Source organism: Cervus canadensis, chromosome 32, assembly GCF_019320065.1.
Source record: "Cervus canadensis isolate Bull #8, Minnesota chromosome 32, ASM1932006v1, whole genome shotgun sequence".
NCBI classification, from domain to species: domain Eukaryota; kingdom Metazoa; phylum Chordata; class Mammalia; order Artiodactyla; family Cervidae; genus Cervus; species Cervus canadensis.
Genome location: NC_057417.1, coordinates 39,557,686 through 39,577,817, shown reverse-complemented (window position 1 = coordinate 39,577,817; position 20,132 = coordinate 39,557,686). Strand labels below are relative to the sequence as shown.

At 62.8% G+C, this 20,132-nt stretch overlaps 1 protein-coding gene across 2 annotated transcripts in view; it reads right to left on the bottom strand.

Annotated features, from left to right (window-relative positions):
* Positions 1-2,823: 2,823 nt before the first annotated feature.
* Positions 2,824-20,132, bottom strand: part of RAB11FIP3 (RAB11 family interacting protein 3) — a 59,435-nt gene continuing 42,126 nt past the window's right edge. The window contains exons 6-15 of one of the 2 annotated variants that reach the window (XM_043454771.1): positions 17,654-17,788; positions 15,009-15,044; positions 11,801-11,894; positions 9,908-10,011; positions 7,291-7,431; positions 5,147-5,228; positions 4,579-4,716; positions 4,347-4,502; positions 4,136-4,276; positions 2,824-4,008 (exon numbers count right to left, since the gene is read on the bottom strand). In XM_043454771.1, the coding sequence (XP_043310706.1) occupies positions 3,895-4,008; positions 4,136-4,276; positions 4,347-4,502; positions 4,579-4,716; positions 5,147-5,228; positions 7,291-7,431; positions 9,908-10,011; positions 11,801-11,894; positions 15,009-15,044; positions 17,654-17,788 (1,141 nt within the window). In that variant the 3' untranslated portion in view covers positions 2,824-3,894. The remainder of the gene's footprint in view (positions 4,009-4,135; positions 4,277-4,346; positions 4,503-4,578; positions 4,717-5,146; positions 5,229-7,290; positions 7,432-9,907; positions 10,012-11,800; positions 11,895-15,008; positions 15,045-17,653; positions 17,789-20,132) is intronic. The other variant, XM_043454772.1, reaches the window with a different exon arrangement.

The window sequence follows — 20,132 nt, the reverse complement described above, 5'->3', positions numbered from 1 at the left end:
CAGGACAACTACGTCCCCACCCTGGGTGCTCAGGCTTCAGACACAGCCTCCAAAACAGCCCCTTCCTGAGTGCCCGCGGGGACTCAGCCCGCCCCCAGCTTCCTCACCTGCAGGAAGGTAGCAGTGACAGGCCTCTGACCAAGACCTGGTGGCTGCAGAATCACTTGAGGACAGAGTCAAGGGCTGACTCCTAGTGGTGGCTCAGTGACCACAACTCCCTTTCCCTCCCTGTGCATTACCTGGGGTGACTGGGTCAGAGCTGATGTCCACAGCCCTGTAGCCTCCTAACAAGAAAAACAGCTGAAGTTGAGGCAGGTTCCTGCCAGCTCACTCTAGTCCTGGTTGGGGGCTGGGTGGGGAGAGAGCAGGCACATCCCAGCCCTGCTTGGTGAGGGGCACGGCCTGCAGTAGTGGGGAGGAAGGGACAGGTCATGGTGAGCCGCGCTAAAGAGGGCCATCAACCTGTGAGCATCTCAGAGGTACCAAGGTGCGCAGGTGCAAGTTTTAAGGAACCGCAGAGCAGAGGGTGACTTTCAGGAGATAGCTGCCTGGAGGGGAGGAGAGACCCTGGGGGCAGGTCTCCCCCCTGCTCTTCTCGGCTTTGGGACACAGCAGTGAGGACACCCAGATGCTCATGAGGAGTAGAGGGTCTGTGGGGACGTGGGCACAGGGACCCTCCCTGGTGTGACAGGCACCGGGCAGTTGAGGCCAGCCGGCTGAGGACTGGACACACCTGTGCTCTGGCGGGGTTTTACATGAGGACCTGTAACCACTTGTTTTGTGAGATGCCCTCACGGGGCCTCCGTCCCATGGTCTCTGAACCTCCAGCAGACGGAGCGACAGGCACTGGGGCCCCTGGGCTGGGAGTGCAGAGTGGCCACCCTTCAGCGTGGACAGGCCTGAGCTGGCCTCAGCCACAGCCGGGCAGTGCGTGTGGGACACGATGAGCCCGGGGCCAGGGCAGCTGTGCAGGAGGGGCAGAGCCTTGCTGTGTGCACTTCGTTCACGAACAGGCCAAGACCTTGGCCTCCACAGCTCTAGCAGCGTGAGGGAGGTGCTGACTTGAGACAGGATCCGCTTTGGGGCTGAGGGTGGAGGGTCCTCCTGGGTGAGACGCCCTCTGGCCTCCTGTGTCCCCTGCAGCCTCTCCACACTCTGGGCACACCCTGCCTGGGCCGGTCCTGTAAAGAGCTCACTAGGAAGCCAGGCCCTGCCGAGTCACATGCTCTCCCAGCCCACCCTGTGCAGAGGGGGCTGGGACCCCTGCAGGCCAGGGCAGGGGCCTCAGAGTTGGCTGCTGGGACCAGCAGGGCTGCAGACAGGCCCCTACGTTTAGGAGGGGAAGAGACAGTGGGATTCAGGGAGAAACCCCTGCCTGGCTCTGGTTTACCTGACAGAGTGAGAGGGCCCCCCAACACACACACACTCCGCTTCTCCTCCTAGGCAGAGATGGGCCCTACAGGCTCCAGACAGGACATAACCGTGTCAAAGCAGAGGCACTGACTGTCCTGGACCAGCAGAGACTCCCTCAGTGCCTCCAGGCTGGGGACAAGGCCCTTCCAGGCGCCCACTGACCCCCCTGAACCCGCTGCAGCCACTGGGCACCCCAAGTGCTGAGCCCCCCTCCTTGCACAGCTCCACCCAGAGCCTGGGGTGAAGCCTGCAGCCCAAGGCCTGGCCTAGTGCTGCCTTCCCTGGCTGCCCTGGGCGTGTGACCGTGGACCGGGGATGGGGGGACAGGTACAAGTCCCAGCTCCACTACTGAACTCGGTGAGGCCCTGAGTCGACTCTGGGAAGCCACCCCTTAGCACCAGGAGCATGGAGGGGGGCCTGATCCTTTCTCTAGGCCCCCTGGAATCTTGGCCAGGGTGCAGGCTCCAGGCAGAACTCCCGTGACACATCCACCCCTCCAATTGCCCCCCACAGTGCCCAGGCCCCTGGCAACCCTCTGATTCTAGTGCCCCACCCCCAGCTGAGGACGAGGCCAGGGGGCACTGCTTCCTGCAGGCAGGCCCGTCTGCGGTCACCTGGAGCCACGTGGTTAGCAGCCCTGACTCAAGCCCCTCTCTGCCCCACTGGGTTGTCAGGCAGGGCCTGTCTCCACCTGCGTCTGGTACACAGGTACCTCAGTGCTGGGTGTCACAGGCACCTAGCTAGGGGATCGAGTGTTGGGGACTGCTAGCTGACATCCCCCTTGAAGTCAGACTTGGCCACTCACCCTTAGAACCACCCGAGCCCTCCTGCCCTGGCCCCCCTGTCAAGCCTTTCCCCACAGTCTCACGGGGCCTGTGCCTCTCCAGTGTCTTCCTTCGGGTGCTCTGTGCCTGCCCCTCCTGGAGCCCTCTTGATCCATGATTACATGGTCCATGGGTTCTACCCAGCTGGCCCCTGGCACCATGTCAGCAGCCAGGCCACACTCAGGGCCTTGTCCTACCATGAACACAGCCCTGAGGCCCCACCGTATCGCCCTGGCCCAGGAGGTGCCCCAGTTGGGCTCCCCTGGGGGCCCAGCCTGGCGGGGCAATCCCGCACACCGCCTCTGGGAGGGGCTGGCCAGACCAGGCCTCCTGCTGCCCAGCCCAGGGGATGCTGCAGGGAGCCTCTGGCCAGCCCCTCGGCACTGCCTCTCACTGGTGTTGGGGCCCCTGGGCGCTCACATCCCATGTCATCCAGGCTGCTGTCACGTGGCCGGGAGCTCTTTTTTGGGGTGAAAACAGGGTGAGCGTGCAGGTCAGTGCCCGGCGTCTGCGAGAAGGGCTCGGGGCAGCTCAAGTTCACAGAAACAGACCCAGGCTGTGTGGCGGGGCATGGCAGGGCGGGGAGCAGAGTTCCAGTGTTTATTATTGTACATATATATATATTTCATGTGTATACACAGATAGTTTTCTCTCTTGGAAGTATTAAAAAATTGATCAACCTTCAATCTATAAAAAATACCTACTCTACATGATAGAAAAATCTCTCCTCCAAGTTTACACTGATTTACACCCAAGGCTTTCCCCAGAATGTACAATACGAGGCAACATCTTAAACCTTAGTGTAGAAGGTGGGCCACGCAGAGGGCGGAAGGACACAGGGCCACACACATGCTCACACGCTCGCACGCACACACACTCCCTCACGTACATGCTCGCACCAGCAGGGCCCCCACCCCACCCGCTCCAGGAGGCTCCTGGCCGCACTCAGGCCCTGGGGCAGGCCCGCAGCCCCGGGGGGTGACGCTGCTGCTCCTTGAAGGAGCCCCCAAGCCACCAGGAAGGCCCTGACCTCTGGACATGGGAGCCAGCCCTGCCTGGCCTCCTGCAAAGTGCACCTGGCAGAGAGACCGCAGCTCCTGAAGACCTCTGACTCCCGGAGGAAACTGGCCCCAGACGTGCGGACTCCTGGGAACACTGGACATCTGCATGGGGACCCCCCACCTGGTGGCTCTCACATCATAGGATTAGTGCAGCCAGGGTGTGGCTGGGGGTACGGTCCTGTGACCCACAGGCCCCCAGGCTTCACGCTGGACCAAGGGGCCCCTTCCAGTTGGGTGCCGGCCCAAACAACCCAGGAAAGCTGGGGGCACAGAAGCGCCTGGCTGGACTTTGATGGCACTGTCCTCGCCTGCCTATCCCCCCCCAACGTCTGGCGCCAGGGTTCCAGGGCCTGTGTGCCGTCCAGGGGCAGCGCAGGCCTGGACGGCACCGGGCAGGGCACCTGGTGGCCGTGGGGAGCAGCACTCCGGAGGACCCGTTTCCCTTCCTCCCTGACCGGGCGGGAAGCACAGGAGGTCAGAGGGGCTCGCCCAGCCGGAGGCTGTCCTGGAGCCCCTCGTCCGGCCCCACCCCGGCTCAGCTGTGTCCTCCCGCTGGGCGAGGGAGACCAGGCGTGCTGGGCGGAGCCTTTCTGTGGCTACTTGACCTCCAGGATGGATGGGTTGGTCTCCATGATGGCCACGATGATCCTGTCGATGTAGTCTTGCAACCGGAAATTGATCTCTTCCTGCTTCTGAATGGCGTCCATGAGCTGGGGGGTGGAGGGGGCGTGGGGTTGGTGCCTGGGGCCTTGACTGCGGATGCCTGCAGGCCACGTGGGGGGCGGGCTGCGTGGGGCACCTGGGGGGGGCGGGGCCACGTGGGGGCGGGGTCGTTACCTCATCTCGCGAGACTGAGCTGATCTCCGCGGCCAAGGACTCGGAGAAGGCCGTGGAGAAGAGGCTCCTGGCGCCCTGGATGCTCAAGTTGATGATCTGCCCATTGAGCTCGTCATTCTGCTCCTTCAGGCTGTGGTTGTCCTGGGGGACACAGTGCGTCACTCCCAGGCGCACGGGGCAGGCCCTCCCGCCGGGTGCGGCCCCAGCGCACCTGCTTGAGCCTGCGGACCTCCTGCTCCAGCTCGCTCTCCCGCGTGCGGCTGTGGTATTCCTGCAGGCCCACGCTGCTGCTGCGGCCCCTCCGCTGCTCGGCCTCCAGCTTGAAGAGCTGCAGGTGCTCCAGCTGCTTGCGCAGGTCCTCGATCAGCTGCGGGGGAGCAGGCTCAACCAGGCCGCAGGGCTTCTGGGCGGTCCCAGCACCCGTGGGGGCAGCCCCTGCTCACCTCCTGGGTGGCCTCCTTGTCCCTCTGGAACTGGTGCCTCTCGTGGCTCAGGCGGTCCCCCAACTTCCGCCTGTTCTCCTGCTCGTTGCTGAGCCGCACGGACAGCTCCTCAATCTCATCCAGCAGCTTCTGCTTCTCCTGTAAGAAAGAAGGCGGCCATGGACACGCCCGCATGCCGCAGTCCCTCACAGCCCCCTCAACCCCAGGTACTATGTCTGGGGGGGGAGGTGGGACCCACACAGGAGCAGGGGCTGAACCCAAGTGCTCCCAGGTGTCCTCAGGGTGCACAGCAGGCCAGATGCAGTCAGCCCCTCAAGGACAGCATCCTGGATCAAATCAGGGGTTCATCTACGTGTAACTTTCCAGGCCCAAGGACCCTGAGAAGCCAGGCAGGGCCATGCACCTTTTGGCAAAGGGAGGGCCAGGCCCTGCCTGTCCTGGCTCCCTCAGCCCAGGGGCCCCATGTCACTACCAACCGGGCGGCTCCCTCACCTTGGAGACCCTGTCTCAGGTCCTGGTGGCCCACAGGTACCCCGGGAGGAGCATGCGGAGCCAGGGGGCAGCTCACCTCCTCCAGGCGCTCAATGTTGGCCTTCAGGCAGGGCGTGCAGGACCTCAGCTCACTGTTCTCCTCGTCCAGCTGCTGCAGCCTGGGGCACAAGGACTAGGCTGGGACCTGCGGAGCTGTCCGCGACCACCACACATGCCCACACAGGGGCCAGAGCTCCTCACAAGCCAGGACGGCGTCCACACCTCAGGTGTGGGGAAGCCTCACATTTACAGAAAAGCTGTCGCCACAGAGCGGGTCCCTGGACCCCGAGCCCCTGGCAGCTTCTCGAGACGTCTGCTCGTTCTCGTGGCATCTGTCACACTCATGGGCGACCAAGCCACGGCCTCGACCCAGCCTCCCCCCAACGCCCCGTCCCGTCGGGCCCCCACACCACGACACCATCACGGCTCCTCTGTCCCCTCGGGGCTGCAGCATCTCTGGGCTTCCCCGCTCTTCGTGACCGTGACATTCTGAGCAGGCCTGGCCCTGTGTTTGGTGGGTGCCCCTCAGGCTGGGCTTGTCTGGGGTCCTCTGGTGACTGGACAGGCTGTGGGTCTGGGGAAAGCCCCACAGAGGGGGGTGCCCTTCGCACCCTGCGTGACGTTGACCTGGACCACTGGGTGGTCTGTCTGCCAGGTGTCTCCTTGGTCAGGTTCTGCTTTTCCCGTCTGTCCTTTGTCTTCTAGTCACGGGCCCCGTCCAGGCTCCAGGGACCCCCAAGGGGGCTTCTCCATGTGTTGCTCGGGCTCCTCATTGGCCCAGGCTCTGGCAGAGGCTCCCGCTGTGTCCCAGCTCTGCCCACCCGGAGCCCGTGATGTGCCGCCTGACTGTGCTCCACTACCTCCCCACTTCTGCTGGTTTTCCTCTGGCCCAGTCACATGCCCACCCTTCTCCCAGGAGTCCTGGTTCCCTCACGCCCCTGAACCCCCAGGGCTGCGGGTCCAGGCATGAGGAGCTGCTGACTGAGGTGCACAGGGTGACCCAAATGCCGTCTCGCTCCCTGAGGGCCTCTCGTGGTCCCATCCACCTTCAGCCCCAGCTGCTGCCTGTTCAATCAGCAGGATGGCCCACCCATGGCACCCACAGGCCAGTGCACAGGGCCCCATGGAGAGGCTCTCCCGCAGTCCGCTGACCCCACTGTGCTGAGGTCCAGCAAGAAGGTTGTCCTGGGTGCTGGTGCCGCAGGTCTGCCCCCGGGAGTTCTCTGTCCAGGGAGACCCCAACACAGCTCTGCGTGCAGCCCCTCCTGCTGCCCGCCACTGAAAATGTGTCCAAATGTATTTTCCAGCTGTGAGAGCCGGACAGAAGCACAGGCTTAAGGGCCTGGAGTCATGAATCACTGCTGCCTGCTGAAGGCCGAGGGTGGGGCCATTCAGTCACAAAGACAGTGACTGCAGGAGGACGGCGGGAACCCTTGTCAGGGACCCCACAGCTGACTGGCACCCTGTGGGCATTTAGGTTCTCGGCCAGTTTTGATGCATGTGTCACCGTGCGTGGACACCACAGACCAAGTTCCTGGTCCCCTCCTGCGCCTTTGTAGGCATGTGCGTGGAGCCTGCTCCCCTTTCCTGACTGTTTAAGGCACGTGCCTTCAGGGGAGCCCAGGGTAATGTTCTCAAGTTGCCTTAAAGAAAGATGGTGACTTTGATTTGGTTGGTGTAATGTCCTCACGAGAAAGATTAGAGAAGGTGACATCCAGGTGGTGTCCGTCTTTGATCCCAATAATCGTGGCCTTCAGTACAGTCTTCCAGTTTTCTTTACAAAGGTTTTCCCACTGTTCCTACAGCTAACTTTGTTCCTAGGCGTCGTGCCCTGGGGTGGAGGGCTGTGTGCTGACAGCGCAGCTGTCTCTCGTCCTTGCCCCTGTCCGCCGGCCCCGCTGGTCCCCATCTCCCCTCCCCGACCTGCCCACCCGCTCCTGCCCCCATCCCCCTCCCCCGCTCCATCTCCCCCCTCCTCCCCCAGTCCCCCTCCCCTGCCCCATCTCTCCCCCTCCCCCTCCCCCGCTCCTGCCCCCATCCCCCTCCCCCGCTCCATCTCCCCCCTCCTCCCCCAGTCCCCCTCCCCTGCCCCATCTCTCCCCCTCCCCCTCCCCCATCCTCCATCGCCCGTTCTGCCCCGCTCCGCCCCATCCCCATCTTCCCCTCCCCCCGCTCCCCCACCTGGCCTGCAGGTTCTCGATCTCGATGCTCTTCTCCCGCTCCATCTTGCACAGGAGCTCCTTCTGCTTGCGGGTCTCCTCCAGGACCATCTCACAGGCTCTCAGCTCCTGCTCCTTGAGCTGTTCCTCCAGGGCATTGGCTCTGCCGGTAGAGGGGGAGAGACTGTCCTGAGATGCTGTGCCCGGACCTGGAGAGTGGCCCTGCCCAGAGGAGGGACAGGCAGGCACTGAGGATGCCCCACGGCCACAGCTCTCGTCAAGGGCGGTTCTGAAGCAGGAGACGTGTCCCCCAAAGGAGCCTCCACCCCACACTGAGGGTGCCTGGGCTTCAGACCCTGGCACAGTCCTGACAGCGGGACAGTCCCCATTGTTCTTGGGGGACCTCACCCTCACCCCGGCCTGCACCTACAGTGGCCGTCAGCTTGCTGGGTGTGAGTGGGAGACCATCTCGGGACAAGCCCGAGAGGTGCCTGGCCCTGGGCGCCTCAACCTGCTACTCCAGATTGGGGACGTGGTTTACACACTGCCCCCCACAAGGTCAGATGTAAAGGCAGGTGTTGCAAGAACTAGGGGACAGATGGAATGTCCGCATGGAGACCCCGGCCCTGGTATCTTCCCAGACCACCACGCCTACTTGCAGGAGGCCTCCCAGGACGGCAGGGCTGGTGCGCCCCCAGCTGCCCTGCACACGGGGCTTCTCATCTGCTTTTTGGTGCCTGCACCTCAGAGTACACAGTAGGCTGAACACCACCAGACACCACAGGAAAGCTCTAATACAAAACGTCCAGAGCAAACAGGAAGAACGACCCGAAGGAGACACAAATCTTGCGGGAGACGCTGCAACTGTCAGCCTCAGAGGCCAGAGATGCCACATCCACGAGACAGCAGCTGTCACAGGAGCGACATACAACAGAGGGAGCTCTTAGCAATTAAAACTCCAACACAAGAAAATTCTGAATTCAAGAGGAACTGAAAGAAAAACACTAAGAATCATCACATAGCAAGAAAGAAGGAGAAAGTCAGAAAACAGGAAAGTAAAGGAAAGGAGAACAGTCCAGAAGGTCTAACACTTGACTAACAGAAGTGCAGACTGACTACTGAACTAGAGAGAAAACGGGAGAAACTACACAGAGGAACAGTCCTAGGAACGATCCTCCTGAAGCTGAGGGAGCCGCTTTCCAGATTTAAGGGCTAGGACCTCCTGCCCCTGGCTCAGCAGCACCCTCCCAGCACCTGGGGAGGGAGCGGGACCCACACAGCCGTGAGCCCAGCGGTGCCAGGGCCCTGCTAAGAGACAGACAGACTGCAGAGGAGCGGGCTGCCCGGGGCGGCTCCCAGTGGAATCCCAGACTCAGCCACTTGTCGGTGGTGGGGGGCGCTGGGGCACAAAGCCTTTTCCAGACACGTGAGGCCTTAGGGAGCTGGGCTCCTGTGCCTTGAGCAGGGCCTCTGTTTAGAAACCAAGTGGGTGAAGACGTGGAATCTGGAGGATAAGAAAACAAATGTGGGGGACACAGGTGGAACTTGTCACATGCAGGAAAAAAGGCCATGGGGGTTGCAGGCTGGGAACCGCAAGCAGCCCCAGGCGCACGGGCCGAGGGGAGTCAGGCAAAACCAGGAGGAGCGGCCCAGCAGCCAGGCATGGATGGCCTGAGGCTGGTGGGCAGGGCAGGTTGGGCTTTTCACCAGCGTGTGGGTAACTGATAAACGCCCGTCAGGCCAGAAGGCCCACCCGTCGTCTGAGAGAGCTGTCTGGCCACCCCCACCCAGGACCCAGCACTGTCTCTGAGCCCCCGAGTCTTGGTCTCCTAGTCCAGGGGGACTCAGACATGATGCAATCCTGCATCAGGACAGGTTCTTGGAATGGGGGCACACGCCAGATGCCCCCAGATGGGAAGCCCAGCTAGGTGTTCCAAGGACACAGTGTGGCCCTGGCTGCTCTTGAGGGGCCCTCCCTTGCCCTTTCCTCAGGGAGAGCCTCGCTCACCCCACCAGCACCCAGAGAGACGGCCCGGAGCAGCTGGATGTGGGGCGGTGCCTACAGAACCTAAGGGGAGAACAACCAGAGGGTGGATCACACCTTGTAGGCTGCAAGAGATCTGCACCCTGTGCTGACCTGTGTCCGTGCCCTCACCTGTGTGCCCTCACCTGTGTGCCCTGCGCTCACCTGTGTCCGTGCCCTCACCTGTGTCCGTGCCCTCACCTGTGTGCCTGCCCTCACCTGTGTGCCTGCCCTCACCTGTGTCCCTGCCCTCACCTGTGTCCGTGCCCTCACCTGTGTGTCCGTGCCCTCAATTGTGTGTGCCTGCCCTCACCTGTGTCCCTGCCCTCACCTGTGTCCGTGCCCTCACCCTGTGTCCCCTGCCCTCTACCTGTGTGTCCGCTGCCCTCACCTGTGTCTGCCACTCACGCTGTGTCCCGCTGCCTCTCACCTGTGTGTGCCTGTCCTCACCTGTGTGTCCGTGGCCCTCATGTGTGCCTGCCTCGCCTGTGTGCCTGCCCTCGCCTGTGTCCCTGCCCTCTGGGCTGTGTGCCTGCCTCGGCCTGTGTGACCTGCCCTCTGCCTGTGTCCCTGCCCTCACCTGTGTCCCTGCCCTCACCTGTGTGCCTGCCCTCACCTGTGCACCAGCTGGAGGTTCTCCTGCCGCAGCCGGCTGTGCTGCTCCCCGTTGGCAGCTGTGTCCTTTTCCAGTTCTGACACCCGCTTCTCCAGGAAGACAACCTGGGGAGTGAGATGGTGGCTTGAGAACAAGGGGCTGGGAGAGTGGATGCCCCAGGCAGATGGTCCTGGAGGCCACACCCCCAGGCTGGAGAGCCGGGAGCACCAGTGAGGGCGGGGTGCACACTGCACCCTCGGGCCTCAAGGGCGGCCAGGCACTGCTCTGCAGGGGCAGTGTGTGCACAGAAGGGCCAGGGTCAGCCCTGCCCGCCTCAGGGAGCCCGGCACACTCAGCAGGTGGTGAGAGGTGTGATGACCAGGCCACCAAACTGGAGAGCGGGGAGGGCTCGGCAGAGCTGAGACGCTGCAGAGAGCAGGTCCAGGAGAAGTGGATAGGGAGGAGGGGAGGGGGAGGGTGGATGGGGAGCAGGTGGGTGGAGGGGGAGGCTGGCAGATGGGGAGGAGGGTGGACGGGGAAGAGGGTGGACAGGGAGGCAGTTGGACAGGGCGGCAGGTGGACAGGGAAGAGGGTGGACGGGGAGGTGGGGTGAGGAGGGTGGGCAGGGAGGAGGGTGGATGGGAAGGTGGGGGGAGGAGGGTGGATGGGAAGGTGGGGGGAGGAGGGTGGACGGGGAGGAGGGTGGACAGGGAGGCGGGTGGACGGGGAGACGGGCGGACGGGGAGGTGGGGAGGAGGGTGGAAGGGAGGCAGGGGACGGGGAACGGGCGGACGGGGAGTAGGGCAGGAGGGTGGACAGGAGGCATGTGGACGGTGAGACGGTGCGGACGGGGAGTGGGGAGGAGGTGGACAGGAGGCAGGTGGACGGGAGAGACGGCGGACGGGGAGGTGGGGGAGAGGGTGGACAGGGAGGCAGTGGACGGGGAGACGGGGGACGGGAGGTGGGGAGGAGGGTGGGCGGGGAGATGTGGGAGGCAGGATGACGGGGAGGCGGGTGGAACGGAGGAGGTGGGGGAGTAAGGGCACGAAGATGCCCTCGGCCCTGAGAGTGTCTGGAAAAGAAAAGAATGATGCTGTCATTACTAAAAAGAAAAGTCCATAACGATACACTCGATACAGCAACGCTCTCGGCTCTGCTACTTAATCCGAGACCCGTTGCCCTAGCACAGTGGTGGGTCGCCCGAGGGAGGCCTCCTCGGGGTCACACGCACCGGGACTCGGTCTGCTGGTGTGCGGCGTCACAGCCGTGCGGCGCGTGTTCGGAACGGGGCTGGTTGCGGGGGTTGTGGACGAGGTGGACGGGAGTGGGCGGATGGGGAGGTGGGGGGAGGAGGGTGGACGGGGAGGTAGTGGGAGGAGGGTGGATGGGGAAGAGGGCGGACGGGGAGGCAGTTGGACAGGGAGGCGGGTGGACAGGGAGGAGGGTGGACGGGGAGGTGGGGTGAGGAGGGTGGGCGGGGAGGAGGGCGGACGGGGAGGTGGGGGGAGGCGGGCGGACGGGGAGGTGGGGGAAGGAGGGTGGACGGGGAGGCGGGTGGACGGGGAGGCAGGGCTGTGCCGTTACCCGGCCCCGCACGTCCCAGAGCCCTGAGCCTCATGACCTCGGCCAGAGAGAGGCGGCCCCTCCCTAAGGAACCTCTCCGGAACAGTGGATTCCACCCACGGCCTGGCCCGGGGCCCTGGCTCCGGGATCACTGCGGCCCACCCAGCACCTCTCCGTGAACAGGTGTCCGTCTCCTGTTCACCTGAGGCTGCCGACCCTGACAGCACCCGCCAGAGACCAGCAGGGCTGCTGGGGTCTGCTCAGCCCCCACGGTACCAGCCCCGCCTCCCACCGCGATCTGCACACCTCGCCCACCACACCTGCCGGCCCTGCCACCGGTCCAGGGCCCACCTTGTCGGCGATGTCCTCGTCCACGCCCTCCACGGGGCCTGGGGGAGGGTCCTGCAGGGCGTCCATGGTCAGGGCCCCTGACTGCTGCAGATGCCTGTGGACGAGAGATAACAGGCCCGTCCAGAGGTCCTTCAGCGGGGCGAGGAGAGCAGAGAAGGGAAGCGACCATGGGGCCAGGCCTGTGCGCGTGAGCAAGCCCGGGACTGTGCAGAGGCAGAGCCCCGGGGCAGCGGGCAGGGCTTCATCAAAGGGCCTTCCGGCAGGACACCGCAACCAAGGGCCAGGCAAGCGAGGGCCTCACAGGCCCGGCCTCCTCCTCTGCCAGCTCCTGGGCCGGGTACTTTGTACTTGGGCAATAAAACAGGACGTCACCCCTCTCGGCAATATGAAATAATCTCACGTCCCCTGAGCCAGTGAACCGTGCTCAGGGTCAGGGTCTGGGGGCACCAGGACTTTGGCACCCTCTCTGTCTCTGACTTGCAGGCGCGCCACCAGGGGCAGCCACGGGCCCAGGTGCGGGACTCCAGCGGCCGAACAGGCCCACGGCTGTGACGCACAAGAGACTCAGCGTGGTGTGACCCCGAGGAGGCCGGGCACCCCCACTGTGCTAGGGCACGGGCTCCCGCAGGCGGTCACACAGCTAAGGACAGAGCACGGAGAGCCGGGTCAGTAAAACGCTGTTAAAACGAGTGCTCTATCAAACGTATGAAGGAAGCTCTATATCCTTTTCAGTAATGACCAAGCTTCCACATTCTTTTCAACTTTTTCCAGAAACATTCTCAGGGGAACAAAGAAGGGCATCTTCGTGCCCAGGGGCCTCAAGCCTGACGGTGCCCTGGGGGACGTATTGGCGCCGGGCTGTGGACTTCACTGACCCCGCAGGGCCGGGAGGACAGCATCAGCTCCCACTGAGGCGCTCCATGTCCGCGTCCACAGCGGGACCTGAACATGAGCTCCTGGCCCAGAGACTGTCCCGAGGAGGGGCCATGCCTGGGGCCGACACCCGACCCTGACCTCAGACCAGGGGCTGACTCCCGGCTTGGGGGTGTGTGGCTGAGCATGGAGCCATCTCAGTAAGGTCAAGGGTCCTCGCGTGGGAGTGGGAGCTTCTTTATTTAAGCCCGTCCTCACTGAGGAGGCCCAGCAGGAGAAGGGACCCCGTGCCCGATCCACCAAAAGGGGGCAGGTCAGGTTGAGACCTAGACACAACCGGACCCCAGAGCTGCTGTCACCCTGCAGGGTCGCTGGTGCCCAGTCGCAGAGCCGCCTGCACGCGGGGACCACAGCCAGGTAGAGAGAAGTGACAGCAGGCGTGCTGAGCTTCCTCAGGAGGCCGGGGGCAGTTATGGTGGCAGCAGATTAAAATTGCACGCATGTGTGTGTGTGCGTGCGCACAGCAAACTACACACACCCGCAGGCCGGGCTTTCTCCCACAAGGGCACCCGTGAGGGAGGGTCAGATTCTCAGAGCAGCAGCCACAGGCCAGCCTCAGGGCCGCGGCCCGGGGCCCAGGCCCCCTGGGCCTGACTCTGGGCTGGGAAGACGGGACTCGGGCGGCACGTCCCGCCAGCTGCAGGTGTTTGGGTGAAAGGTGGGACGGGCATGGCGGTAAGGCCACAGCTCTGGTCAGAGCCTGGTCAGGAGCCAGGAGGACCACTGACACCCAGGGGATGGAGAGGACAAGTGAGGGGCGTGGGCCTGCGGGGTGGCCTCCACCCCTCTGGGCCCTCAGCCCTCAGGGTCATAGGAAAAGGAAAACAAGCAATTCACGGCCTCAGGGACACATGGTGGGAAAACAGGTGGCACCAAAGACAGGATGTTCAAGGACCACACGCTGGAGGAGAGGCCCGGCGGCCAGCACCCGAGGGGCCACAGAGAGGAGGGCAGTAGGGAGGGGGGCGGCCCCGAGCAGGCACACGACTGGGGAACGGGGCCCCACAACGGGCTGCACCCAACCTGTGAGCTGCCCGAAGGCCATGCGCCAGGCCGGCTGACAGAGGCGCACTGTCCCCAGCACACGTGGGCCAGGGGTCCCGCCGGCTGTCAGCTGGAGGCCTCCAGTAGGAGGCAGTGCTCAGAGGGGCACGCGGTTGCGCTGGGCAGAGGCCACCAGCAGGCGCTGTGGGGGCCGGGGGGAGGGCAGGGCGTGGAGGACACTGCAGACCAGCACCCCAGACAGGCCGGCAGTCAGGCAGGAGCCTCCAGACTAGAGCCAGGCCTTCCACTCTGCCAGCAAAATTAACCAGGAAAAAGGTGCAAAGGCCCCCCGAAGAGGCCTGAGCATCAGGGAAGGGGAGCGCTCCTAGGAGCTCCCAGAAGGGAGACGTGGTCACCAAGAGATCCAGAGAGCGCTGGACCGGACCCTCCGCAGCGGCACTGGGGCTAGCACCTCAAGAGCAGTGCCTTCCAAGCTGCGAAAGGGAAGCCACTTCTGATGTGGAAGTCTGCACCAAGCCAGATCACAGGGGCGAGGCACCCAGCGAGGGCGCAACCGTCTATTTTCTGGGCACCCCTCTTCTCAAGAAGCTACAGGAAGACGTGCTGGACAGAAAACGGAGATTAAAAAGGGAAGAAGGGCCCAGGGGCGAGACAAGCAGCCCGCATGGCACGGGCGCGCAGGGCCAGGGCTCCGGGGGGCGTCCAGGCAGGAGACGACACAAACAAAAATATCAAGGCAATCACTGTCTCTGGGAGAAGCAACAACGCTTCTCGGAAAGGAAATCCAGTAAACACATCGCAAGCTTCCCTGTGGAGAAGGCTGGCCTCGGACACGCCTCGCGGGAGGGGAGAGTCCACACACCCTCAGCCCTCAGTGCGGGGGGCCAGGGGCAGCTCCGTGACTGAAGAGGGAAGGGACAGTCCCAATGCATGTTGTTCACAAACTCGTCCACCTCCTCGCCGGGGAGAGATGGCGGGGCTGGAGGGGTGCAGCCCTTGAAGGAGGCAGACCCAGACCTGGGCTGCAGCGTTGGGTGCCTCCCGACCCTGCCCAGCCCTCTGGTGGGAAAGACTCGACCCAACTGGAGGGAGGCAAAGGCTCCCACCACAGACCCCCTGCCACATACCCGGATCCCCGTCTGCCACTGGAGCAAGTCTTTTTACAGCTCACCCTTCAAATCATTTTCAATCCCAAACAATGAGAAGTGACTTTCAAAAGTTTTCTTGCAAAAGCACCGTGAGCAGGGATACGTTTCAGAAAGGGTCCTACCTTGCCACCTTCTTGCTGGACAGCCGCTTCGTTGGACTGCAGAATGGAAACAAACAGGAAAGTGGAGTCAGAGGACAGACAGGGAGGACGAGAGGAAGCAGGAAGTGCCAGCGAGGAAGACGGGGTGGGGGCATCACAGGCATGCACAGCCGCGCCCCCGCCGCGCCATGCAGGAAAGGCTGGCTCAGCAGAAACTCAGGGACACCAGGACAACCTCAGGGCCCCGCGAGGCCCCCGTGCGTCACGTGGTCCTAGCCGGCACAAAAGTCTAAGATGGAGTCACTGCCGGACCGTTAGGGCGGGACCCAGAGGGGGCCACACAGGGTCCGAGCCATCAGCCAGTGGCACATCCACGGTGCTGCGAGGCCACGCTGAGCTCCTGAGGCCCAGCCGCTAGAGGCCCACGTGCACAGGAGGGTCTGCCGTGGATTTTGCTCCAGCGCAGGCACTGTGTACTCTCAGCTCCGGCCGCCCGGAAACCCAGAGAGCATTCCTGTGCCATCCAGGGCAGGCATGCCAGCTCTAGGGCGCCTGCCTCACGGGACGGTCTGCAGTGGCAGAAGGACTAGCTGATCGCACCTCTCGCCTCTGACATCCTGGGTTCCACTTCCCAGTTTACCTGCTAAACCATCACCAGGCCCTGAGGAGGCACTAGCCACCTCTCAGAGAACAGTGTGGGGCTGGGGAGGGACGTGCCCCCGGCCCAGGCTTCTGACGCTGCGGCAGCACAGGGACCCAAGACAGGGCCTGCTTCCCCGGGCCCAGCTGCATGAGACGTGCTGCGTTGAAACTCAGGCCCTGACAGAGATGTCCAGTGAGTCTGCAAGGTGTGGGCACGGGCCGAGTGGCTCTCCTCCCTGCCCTCCTCTCCCCCCTGCCAACCCCTGGCCCTGTGGGAACTGGTCACTCTCTATCATACTTCCTATTCAGCTCACTACGTGTCCCGCCTCCTGACTAACGAAGCGTCAGCTCAACACAGACGGCGGTCCAGCTGACTCCTCCCCACTGGGCCCACAGCACCTACACCTCTGGGTAAAGCCGACTCCCCATTGTCACGCAATGAAGTATTTCACGGAGGCACCAGGAACATGGCAAGTACGTGTATTCTGAGGGTCGGGAGGTAGAAATCACGCCTGATGTCAAACCTGTTGGACACTGGACTGAGTCACCTTTCACAACCACACACCAGATCCGCTCACCCTGAGACAGTTCCATGGACGCCGAGGGCAAGCCTCTCCTGGAGCAGGTATGAGGGGAACTTCCCACCTGACAGCTGTGTCCCAATCATAATGAAGGCTTTGATGGCATGTTAACCCTCTCGTTAGCGCCTTTCTTAGGGAACAGGTGGCTGAAATGGACGTGAGAGCCCCTAGATTTGCTGGCTGGATGCAGCCATGCCCTGGTCTATTCTTTGCCCCACAAAGCCTCACAGAAGCGACTGTGGCTGCCCTGTGGCAGGCCCTCAACGTGGAAAAGACCACCTCCACATCAAGAGACTTCAGAGCGGGAGAACTAAGATGCACGTGTGTCCTCAAGTTCACTCTCAAACACGGAGACGGCAGGGCCCCGCTCGGGAAGTACAAATGACCTCCCCAGCCTGGTGGGGGGCCCGCCAAAGGCATGCATGGAGCACTGCGCTGAACACGAGGGGTAGAGGGGGCCGGCGGGTCTCCGAGCCCCCTTGTCCCCTGAAGCCCCTCACTGGGCACCTCCAGTTCCTCCTCAGTGCTGCCGGGGCTCTGGCTCCCTGCAAAGCTGCCCATCAGCCCCGTCGCTCACTTGACTGGGCTCTGGCTGGACGCAGCTGAGTGTGGCAGGAGGATGTGCACGACGGGCTGTTGTCGAGGGTCCACCAGGCCGGCTGAGGGGCCGACAGCAGGCCCAGGGGACATGGACACGTGGCACCATCAGGATGGTTCACATTCCACATGACTCCCGTCAGTCAAGGCCCCCTCCTCCAGGAAGTCCCCTGGAAGTTCGCAGCACAATAGAGCCGGGTGGTCCCACACCTCCTCTGCGGGGCGGGGCTGTGGGGTGTGCGGCATGAGGGCTCGTCACTCCACGCAACAAGCTAGAGCGCCAGCCTGCCTAACAGACACGTTGACGCACGCCAACTGCCCAAGCTATTTCCTGCAACTGGAGGCCGTGAGGAGCCAGGGGCTGCCCCCGGGACTCCGACTTGGGGGTAGGCGGCGTCAGGCGGAGAGGGGGCCGGATGAGGAGGGGGATGGCGAGGAGCAGCACATGCACATGGGCGGCAGAGCCCCCAGGGCGCCCGGCAGAGTGCCGACCCTAAGAGCTGCTCCCACGTCTGCACCCTTCAGGTTTCCTGATGCTGCTGCTGTGCCGCCACTGAAAACGTCTTTTGGTGAAATGCAAAGAGCACGTCCTCCTAAGAGCAGGCTCTCCTCCATGCACTGGCGGTCCGCAGGCAGGGCAGGGCGGGGGACTGGGTGGTGGCATGCACGTGGGGCAACAGGCCGGGCGAGCGCATGCAGGGCCGGGCGAGGGCGAGGCCGCGGCCCACAGGCCCGCTGGAGGGAGCCCCCGGCACTCGGGCAGCACCTGGCCAGGGCGGTGGGCGCTGCGGGCCGGCAGGGTCTCCCGCGCCCGGGACAGATGGCAGGCCAGGCACCGTGGGTTACCTATTCTTCTCAAGGTCGTTCAGGCGAGCAGAGAGGTCCTCCAGGCGGTTGATCTGCCTGTGGCACTGGCTGCAGTAAAACTCAAAGGCCTCGTCAGTGAGGATGCTGTGCAGCTTGGTGCCGAGTGGGTCGGTGCTGGAGGGGCGAGAGGTGCGTCTTCAGGAGGGGCTGGGCCGGGGCTGGGAGGGGTGCCGGCAGGAGGCCCCTGTGCCGGCGCAGAGGCCCTCGCCCCACCTCTGGGACCGCGACGCTCCCTGTGTGGGGGCCAGAGCCTTCCCGGTCAGGCGCTCAGGACACGGGCGAGCCTGGCAGCTTCCCCGAGAAGCAAGTGTCGCGACACCCGCGTTCTCCGCCCGAAACCTGTCCGTGTGAGAGCGGGGCACGCGGCCAGCGCCTTGCTTCCCGCCCTGTGGCCACGGCAGTGACCGTCTAGGGAGCATGGCAGCCGGGGCTGCGGGAAGGACGTCCCCTAAAACTCAGAATCGTTAACTGCCCCATGAACTAGGCACAGGGGCCTTCAGGGCAGTGGGAAGTGCTGCCACGGCTTGCAGACACGAGGACCCCAGGCTACTCAAAGCGAAAGGCAGACATCAACTGAAGCACAGATGTCACCCTGCAGACAAAGCCGAGGATGCGGCGCACACGGAACCAGTGGAGGCACGTGCGCTGCAGGGCCTCGAGCAACGCCAGAGGAGTGTACCCCTCTCGGCACGCCCAAGTCCACGACCTCCACTGTGGGCACGGGCGGAGAATCCCCAGAACCAGGAGCAGGGGGACAGGGGGCTGACGGGGGTGGGCACATCCCTGGCCTAGACGCCGGGTTGGGCGCTTCCTCCACGGCCTCCTGCAGCCCAGAGAGGAAGCAGAGCCGGGAGGAGCCCGCCCATGAGCCCAGGGCTGGCCCGCCAGATGCCACAGCCCGGTGTATTCAAGGCCAAACCTTCCAGGATGCCAGGTCATTATAGGAAATGAATCCCAACAGCCGCCTGTGATGCAGATGCCTCTCTCAGAGGCTGGTCAAAGGACACAAGCACCCAGCTACAAGAGGAACACGGTCTGAGGACACGCGGGAAAACACGGAGAAACAGAAAACTCCGAGCAGGCAAGCAGGCCTCGGAGCTGCTGCAGCCTCATCTGTGGCCAGTCGCAGGAAAAGGAGTCACTGGAAGTTTCTGTTTCTGTTTCCAGTGCAAGTAAAAGTGATGTTTACACTACACTGTAGTCTAAAGCATCATGTCTAAAAAAAATGCAGGGACTTCCTGGACTCCCAGCTCCCACTGCAGGGGCACAGGTTTGATCCCTGGTCGGGGAACTAAGATTCCAAATGCTGTGTGGTGCAGCCAAAAAAATGTACAATGTGCATACCTTAACTGAAAAATACTTTATTGCTAAAAAATGCTCACCATCACCTGAGCCTTTAGGGAGATCCAATCGGTTGACAACAGTCACGTCGTAGGTTGCCGATCCCAGACTCCAACCAAAATCATAATCATACCAAAGGTTTGGAATGCTAAGAATTTCCCAAATGTGACACAGAGACCGATGTAAGCACTGCCCTTGGAAGTGCGGCAGGGTTTCCCCAAGCCTTCAGTGTGTACAGAACACGAAGGGGCGTGTAGGCCCATCAGCACGGTGAGATGGAGAGCTGAGCAGGACGCCAGCACCCACTCACACAGGACAGGCCACACACACACCACACACGTGACACACACACAACACACGTGACACACAGAACATGTCACACACACCACACATCACACATACCAATGTGACACACACAGGATAGGCCACACGCACACCACACATATCACACAGAGAACACACGTGACACAGAGAACACACGTGACACACACAGAACAGGCCACACACACCACACGTGACATACACCACAAGCGACACACACAACACATGTGACACACAGAACATGTAACATACATCACACACCACACATGCGACACACACAGGACAGGCCACACACACACATGACACACACAACACATGTGACACACAGAACAGGTCACATACATCACACACACCACACATGTGACACACACAGGACAGGCCACACACACCACAGACGTGACACACACACAACACGTGACACACAGAACAGGTCACACACACCACACATGTCACACACACAACACACGCGACACACACAGGACAGGCCACACACACAGAGAACACATCACACACACAACACACGTGACACACAGAACAGGTCACACACACACCACACGTCACACACTACACACAACACACATGCGACACACACACAACACACGTGACACACAGAACAGGTCACACACACACCACACAGTCACACACACTACACACACCACACATGCGACATACAACACACGTGACGCACAGAACAGGTCACACACACACCACACATGTCACACACCACACACGTGACACACACAACACGCGCGACACACAGAACATGTCACACATACCATACACATCACACACACCA